This window comes from Lissotriton vulgaris, chromosome 12 (assembly GCF_964263255.1).
Source record: "Lissotriton vulgaris chromosome 12, aLisVul1.2, whole genome shotgun sequence".
NCBI lineage: Eukaryota > Metazoa > Chordata > Amphibia > Caudata > Salamandridae > Lissotriton > Lissotriton vulgaris.
This window is the reverse complement of record NC_141700.1, coordinates 203,918,712-203,927,149: the sequence shown is the minus strand read 5'-3', so window position 1 is coordinate 203,927,149 and position 8,438 is coordinate 203,918,712. Positions and strand designations below refer to the sequence as shown.

The 8,438-nt window shown below is 47.6% G+C and overlaps 1 protein-coding gene across 1 annotated transcript; it reads right to left on the bottom strand.

The window, feature by feature from the left end:
• Nucleotides 1–3,307: 3,307 nt before the first annotated feature.
• Nucleotides 3,308–6,304, bottom strand: LOC147673808 (uncharacterized). Its single transcript, XM_086946420.1, has 4 exons — nt 6,025–6,304; nt 5,199–5,297; nt 4,356–4,490; nt 3,308–3,762 (listed from the first exon to the last, which is right to left on the bottom strand). Exons 1-4 carry the CDS (start codon nt 6,302–6,304, stop codon nt 3,308–3,310), a joined length of 969 nt encoding a protein of 322 aa, XP_086802546.1.
• Nucleotides 6,305–8,438: the final 2,134 nt, after the last annotated feature.

The following is an 8,438-nucleotide window of genomic DNA, read 5'->3' as shown; positions in this document are numbered from 1 at the left end:
ATTTCTACAACCTGGGTGGTGATACGACAGAAATGATGCTAGCGGTGGAGCAATGGCAGCTAGTTAAAAGCCTGACAGACATGCTTCGTCCTTTTGAGGTCTTCACGCGTGAAGTCAGCAGGGAGGACTGTTCTTTGAGCAAAGCTATCCCATTGTTGCTGAAGCTCGAGCACCAAGTCAAGGTGGTGTCTTCAGAATTAAAGGATGCTGGAAAGAATGAAGCATATGAGAAGGCGCAGAGATTATTACAACGCCTAGTTAGCAATAAACGGCTTGTAAATATCAAGAAACAACAGCACTACATTTGTGCTACTATTCTGGATCCACGTTACAGAAATCCATTGTTAGGAAAAGTATTAATTCCTTTTGAAACTACAGATGTTACAGAGTACAAAGGTTGGCTAGCTCGGTCAGCCATTCGTTTTGAAAGAGAGAGGAAGGAAACTGTAGGAGAAGACAGTACTAGTGAATCAGCAGGCCAACAGGCGTCCCAAAAAAGCACTTCTGTGCCTGTGGCAGAAGTGAGTGTCTTTTCCTCTGAGCCGTTAACCACACCAGCAACCGTATCGTCTGCACCAGGTACAGGCGATATGTCTGAAGAGGATTGGCTAAGTCAGCTAGGGTTTGCTTGTCCCAGAAAGGACACAGAAGTGCAAAGTACAGGAATGCGGGAGAACATTGTTTCAATGGTGCAGGCCTACCTGGATGACTCAACAGCGGTCAATATTACTGAGGACCCATTGGCGTATTGGCATGGGAAAAGAAACATATGGCGAGAGCTCACCAACCTGGCTATCAATTACTTGTCTTGCCCACTCGCAAGTGTGTCTTCAGAACGTGTTTTTAGTTCTGCTGGTGGCATTGTGACTTCCGAAAGGTCCCGCCTCTTGCCCGCAAATGTGGAGCGGCTCACCATGATAAAGATGAACCAGCACTTCATACCACCAGATTACAAAGTACGAGAATGCACGCAGGAAGAAGAGGACACCGACCTACCTGAGGAAAGTTCTCCTCAGTTACCAGAAGTACTACCAACTGAATTTGCAGAGTATGAGGACGAGTTCATTTTCCCTGACACCGAGTTCTGAAAATGAGTCAATGATTCATTAACTTTATTTTTAGTCCGACTCCTTATTCACTTTTATTTCTGTGTGTCTGTCTTTCTTTGTTTAGCAAGTGCTTGATCCCATTCACAACAAAACTGTAATCACCCAATCAAAGAACAAGCCCATCAGCAGAACTGTCTTGATTTTGATGCCGCAGCATTCATCAGGTTCACAAGTTAGTTGCCAAGAACTCAGTCCTGGTCGTCTATCCTCCTCCTCCAGACTCACCCTATCCATTTCCCGTAATGCTGATGCCTGGATTCCGCACAATGAAGAAACGTACGTTGACGAGTCCCCTAAAGAGGTACTGGAAGTAGTGAGTCCTCATTTAAATACATTTTGCTAAGTGTGGCTTTTTTCCCGGATTTGCTTTTTGGCTGTTTGGGGGGGTGTCAAACTTGTTTGCGCTTGGGAGTACGGGTCTTGGCTGGGCCATTGCTGGCAAGGTCTATTAAGGGATGAAATTGGTTAGGAGGAAATGGGAGGTGAAAACGATTAGGCGTTATTGCTCGCTTGCCTGTCTTAGGGGTGCTGTCTGTGGGGCTTCTAGGGTTTTGGGGTCTGTGAGCCCCGCTGTCACATTTCGAATGTTGATTGCTTTTGCTTTGCAGAAAATCCACGCCGGGAAACTCCAGTTGGGGCCCTGCTGCAGAACGCTTTAGGACACTGTGAATTCCAGGTGGAGACAGCCCTCAAACACAAATTACAGGTAAGATAAGCGTTTGGATGGGAGGTAGTATAATGGAGTATTAGGAGGAGAGGCTAGAGAGTGACAGTGCTACTACTAGTAAACTCCTAGTACTCTTGATTTAGGAAACTCTGTGACAGGCATTTAACTTTGGAAAACATTTGGCCAATTACAGGTTGCTTTTGCTTTGCAGAAAATCCACGCCGGGAAACTCCAGTTGGGGCCCTGCGGCAGAACGCTTTAGGACACTGTGAATTCCAGGTGGAGACAGCCCTCAAACACAAATTACAGGTAAGATAAGCGTTTGGATGGGAGGTAGTATAATGGAGTATTAGGAGGAGAGGCGAGAGAGTGACAGTGCTACTACTAGTAAACTCCTAGGACTCTTGATTTAGGAAACTCTGTGACAGGCATTTAACTTTGGAAAACATTTGGCCAATTACAGGTTGCTTTTGCTTTGCAGAAAATCCATGCCGGGAAACTCCAGTTGGGGCCCTGCGGCAGAACGCTTTAGGACACTGTGAATTCCAGGTGGAGACAGCCCTCAAACACAAATTACAGGTAAGATAAGCGTTTGGATGGGAGGTAGTATAATGGAGTATTAGGAGGAGAGGCGAGAGAGTGACAGTGCTACTACTAGTAAACTCCTAGGACTCTTGATTTAGGAAACTCTGTGACAGGCATTTAACTTTGGAAAACATTTGGCCAATTACAGGTTGCTTTTGCTTTGCAGAAAATCCACGCCGGGAAACTCCAGTTGGGGCCCTGCGGCAGAACGCTTTAGGACACTGTGAATTCCAGGTGGAGAGACAGCCCTCAAACACAAATTACAGGTAAGATAAGCGTTTGGATGGGAGGTAGTATAATGGAGTATTAGGAAGAGAGGCGAGAGAGTGACAGTGCTACTACTAGTAAACTTCTAGGACTCTTGATTTAGGAAACTCTGTGACAGGCATTTAACTTTGGAAAACATTTGGCCAATTACAGGTTGCTTTTGCTTTGCAGAAAATCCACGCCGGGAAACTCCAGTTGGGGCCCTGCCGCAGAACGCTTTAGGACACTGTGAATTCCAGGTGGAGAGACAGCCCTCAAACACAAATTACAGGTAAGATAAGCGTTTGGATGGGAGGTAGTATAATGGAGTATTAGGAGGAGAGGCGAGAGAGTGACAGTGCTACTACTAGTAAACTCCTAGGACTCTTGATTTAGGAAACTCTGTGACAGGCATTTAACTTTGGAAAACATTTGGCCAATTACACGTGAATCAACACGATGACAGTGTTCCGTAAAACAAACTTACTGCAAAACCACCACCCACCAGGCTCAAAAAGTAGTAAAAAACAGCTATGCTCAGATAAAGTTTGAAAAAGTATATTTTTATATCCCTAACAAAATAAACTCCCGCAAGACCCTCCCTAACCCCAACAAATAAATAGTCCATCAAAAGTCCCCAAAAACCCCAACTCCCAATTCTCACCCGCCAAAAGTCTGTAAAAAAGGGGCAAGGGACACTCTACGGATGCAGGTTGTTCAATTTGGCCTCCAGGGCATCATGCCTTAGGGCCAGGGCATCAAACTTCTCCTGGAGGATGGCTTGATCTAAACGGAGGCCCTCCACCAGAGTCTGATACTCCTTCCATCTCTGGACCTCCGCCTCTAGGTTGGACACTCTGCGGAGTGCACGGCGCAAGCGAGCCTTTACAGTACTGTGAGGAGGAGCAGCCTTTGCTGCTCGGCGGTGGCGTCTTCCAGCACGGCTCCGGTTGGCTGGAGCACTGCGCTTACCGGCAGAACGTGGGGTCACGGAGGAGGATGCAGAAGATGTTACATTTGATGCCCTGGAGTGCGTGTCGTCCCCCTCCATTTCCACCAGCCGGCGATATTGCGCAACAGTCGCATCCAGCCTCCGTAGCCGGGCAAGTACAGCCCGCATTCTCCTGCTCGGTTTTGATGTTTTAGTATTACCAACTATAAGAAGAAAGAAAAACATAATCTGTAACGAATGCTCTTTAAGAATATGATTAACACAAAATGATTCAGCAGGAAGTTGTGTCACAGTACAACTAGCAACTAGCCAGCGCAGTGCAAAACTATTCAGGCCAGTATCATGGGCGTCCGCATGGAGGGGCAAGGGGGGGCGCTTGAATCACCATTTCCCTTCCCACAACTCACTTGTATCCTTGGTTTGGTGCTCTTTCATATGAAAGAGATCTGGCAGAAGTGAGTGACTTTTCCTCTGAGCCGTTAACCACACCAGCAACCGTATCATCTGCACCAGGCCCAGGCGATATGTCTCTCTCTCTCTCTCTCTGTCTCCCTCTTTCTGTCTCCCTGTGTCTCCCTCTACCTCGCTGTCTCTCTCTCTCTGTCTCCCTCCCTCACCCTCCCTCTGGCTCCCTCCCCCCCTCTCTCTCTCTCCTTCTGTCTTCCTCTCTCTCTGCCTCTATCTGTCCGTCGGTCCCAGCCTGCTGTAATTACCATATTGTAATTTGTCACTGGGCCAGCACTGGATACACATCATATGCTATCTAAGAGTCAGATAGTACCATGATCCAGCTTACCTGTACTCCACACCACCACTGCCTGCTTCCTCACAGTCTGATTGTCCTCTTGCGCCGCATCCTCCCCAGAGTCGTCCTCAGACTCCGAGTCGATCACGATCACGTCCGAGCTGGCCCCGCCACCAGCTGTTCCACCTAAAAAATATATTTAAGACTGTTAGATTACACCACTCACTAGTATTTGGTCTAGGAAGGAAGAAATTTGAAAACAACAGAAAAAATAATTGACTGTCTACTCTAGTCTAAAGTAAAAATGTCCCTCCTTCCAGGGAAGGCTGTTGTCTTGCTGCACTTTTTTGTCACAATTGATGAATGCTTGCTTAATTTTAACACACATCTTTTTTCTCTGAACAGACAGACGCTGGACTTCTACGGACAAGAGCAACATCAACTAAACCAGGTGAAAGCTCGGCTCGACCACAAGAAATGTGTTCCATTACTCATCAACTCAGCACCAAGCACTTTTCCTTTTCCAGCTAACTTTATTTTAATATATGTGTTTACTTTTACTTTTTTTAATAAAGCTTGTAAACTTGAATAGACTCTGTGGTTTTTGGTCCTCCAGACTAGAGTGACTGAGCGAAAGGTTTTGTAATTTTTGCAAGGAGGAGTCCGTGCCGCTGACACTACCAAGTTTATACTATAGTATACAGTGTGCCAAACACGCCACTCTGAAATATTATTTATTACTCTGGTCTTTGGTGTCCATAGTTCGGTTTGTGGAGAATTGTCCCTGCAACAGTAGTATTATTGATTTTGCTCCTATCTAAACACTGTTTCGAAAAATTTAAATTAGGAACGCTTGGACAACAATAGGTCCTCTATATTTAAATGAAAACTTACTGGGGCCAGCAAAGGAGCACTCGCCGCCCTGGCCTGCATCATCCTCCTCCTTTGGAGCCACTGCATCCGCTGTTTCTGTCCGCTTGCCCCTGGGCGGACCTGACGTACAACATGAAAGAAAGAACAGAAAAAATTGATGATTGCTGCTTGTCGATGTCCTTGTCAACCAAATCAAACAACTATAGCAATGCTCAGGGATGCCCAATACTCAACATACCGCATCAGTCCTTACGCCTGCTTCAAGCAAGCAGGCATAAAGAATTGACGTAGCAGCGTCGCGGAAGTGCCTGCGTTAAATCTTGTAGATTTCACGCAGGCACTTTTGCGAGGCGCACATCTGCCTGACCGCCACCCCTCCCCCTGCGTGGGAACGCACCCATTGTGGCGCAGGCCCAGGTCTTAACGTGGCGCATCTCCTTAGAAGCATCACGTTGTACATGACTCGCAGGGATGCGCCACGTTTACGTCGCTGTGCGTCAGGTAAGGCAGCGTAAGGCAGCGTAAACGTGGTGCAAGGGGCTTGTAAATCTGCCCCTTTGTGTCTAGCATTACGCAGTTCTGTAAAGTACACTCATACATTACTCAGCCCAATTAAATTAACACAAAATAGAAAACAAATAAGCAGTGGCACCGCCACAGAGAAGGAGAGCAGTGCACCTGAAATGCACAGAAGATTTTGAAATATTAATTTAGCTCTCCTATCAATGTAATCAGCAGCATTATTGCTCTTTGTAAAAAAGTTAAAGCAAACATTTGCAATATTAACACACAGAGCAGGAGAAAAAACAGAGTAGTGAGTGATGAAAAAATTGCTACTACTACTCACCAAGCCCGGGGACCTCCACTCCCAGCAGATCGAGCAGGTCGTGCTCCCGCTCCAGAATATCGGTCCAGCGGTGGGTCACCTGATTATAGGTGCGCTGGACCCCCGTGATGTTAAAAAGGGCCCGGCACACCTGCCCCCACCGCTTCCGACGTTCCTGCCTGTTGGTATAACCGGCAGCAATCCTGCCGCCTGCTGCGATGGTCCTGGGGAGACGGCGCTGCACATAATAAACAAGTGAGCCCACCTCCTCAGGGCTGAAGATCTCCCTGGGCACCACCATTTCCGCCCTCAAGCGGCCACACGGGAGCCGGGCACGGGCTGCGGTGCCCGGCTTGGGCAGCTTGACAGCTGTCTTCACCATGTTCTGGGCAGGTAAGGAGATAAAATGAAAAAGAATAGGAGTAGAGAAGAAGGAAATAAAAGTTTAAAAAGTACTTGAAAAGTAAACAAAAGTAGCCTAAAACACAAAAATATAGACCTAGAAAACAAGAGGGATAGAAAAAAAGTTTAATAGATCAAAAACAAAATAAAATAAGCAAAGGATGGCAGAGATATACAGAGGATAGAAACACCATGCTCAGACTCGTGTGAACTTGTATTCGCAAGGCGCTCATCGCGCGAGATTACACATAGCGGGCGGAAACGGAAATACGTCATGCAAACAAAATGGCGGCCCCCGTACTCAACCTTGGGGTAACTCGCACGAGTTCGCGGCTTACACGATCGATTTCGCATGACGCCGCGCCTCGCGAATAGGGCGAAATTACCAAAAAACGAGTTTTGCAAAAGGAAAAGCTATGAGCAGGTGCAAAAGTTCAACCTCATCATTTGTAACCATTCCCTGTAGTGCTTCCTGAAGGGGCCCTCCAGAATTCGGTTAGGTTCCTGTTAAAAAAAATTACATTGCAACAAACAGGAAAAGGAAAGGAAAGGGAGCAGACGAGCAGGTGCCAGCCTTCATTAATGTCAGTTGGGGCAGGGCAGGTGTTGTTGTAATTTAATTATGCAAAACTTAAGGCACTTAGCAGGTGTGCTTTGCTTTGCCACAATAATGTACACTCACTGGTCAACCAGAGGGTGCTGTGATGACACCGAGGGTGGCATGGGTGTGCCAGCCAGAGGGTGGCATGGGTGAATCAGAGTGCCAGTGTTGACAGAGGATGGCAGTGCTTTGTTTGCCCCAATAATGTAGACTGGTGAACCAGAGGGTGCTGTGATGACACAGAGGGTGACATGGGTGAGCCAGAGGGTGGCATGGGTGAACAAAGAGAGTGCCAGTGGTGACAGAGGGTGGCAGTGATGAAGAAAGGCTTGCAAACAGGCTGGGCACGTAGAAACAACAAGTTCGCAAAACTGGCGACCTGACAAGTAAGTTTGCAATTTGCAAAATTGCACAAAACCCTCGCGAACTTGCAGAAACCAGTGCGAAACCCCCCCCAAAAAAATCCGCAAAATCCGCGAGGATTCGCGGATTTTGCGGATTTTCGCAATCCGCAAATCCGCAAATCCGCAACTTCGCGGATTGCGAATCCGCAAAATCCGCCCATGCTTAATTTTGAGGCCTGGTCCAGGCAGGGCCATGTGGGTGGGGGTCTAGGGGCCAATTTGAAGCCAGGCAGTGTACTTTGTGCCATAGGCCTGCACCCAGTCTGCCTTGCTTTCATCCATTATGCCCAGGGGTACTCAGTGGTGCATGGACCAAGGCTTTTTGTGGGGTTTCTTGAATTTAAACATCATTTAGGGCATGGATGGCATTGGATTCTGGTGATTTTTGTGTGTTTTTCGATTTTTTGGGGTGTTGTTGGGGCTTGGCAAAGTCGGTGTGGGCCATTTTGAGGCCTGGTCCAGGCAGGGCCTGGCCATGTGGGTGGGGTTCAAGGGCTATTTTGAAGCCAGGCAGTGTTCTTTGTGCCATAGGCCTGCACCCAGTCTGCCCTGCTTTCATCCATTATGCCCAGGGTGGCCCAGGCAGGGCAATGTGGGTGGGTGTCTAGGGGCCATTTTGAAGCCAGGCAGTGTGCTTTGTGCCATAGGCCTGCACCCAGTATGCCTTGCTTTCATCCATTATGCCCAGGGGTACTCAGTGGTGCATGGACCAAGGATTTCTGTTGGGTCTCTTGAATTTAAACATCATTTATTGGATGGATGACTTTGGATTGTGGTGATTTTTGTGTGCTTTTTTATTTTTTTGGGGTGTTGTTGGGGCCTGGCCATGTGGGTGAGGGCCATTTTGAGGCCTGGTACAGGCAGGGCCTGGCCAAGTAGGTGTGGGTCTCGGGGGCATTTTGAAGCCAGACAGTGTGTTTTGTGCCATAGGCCTGCACCCAGTCTGCCTTGCTTTCATCCATTTTGGCCAGAGGTACTCAGTGGTGCATGGACTAAGGCTTTCTGTGGGGTCTCTTGAATTTAAACAT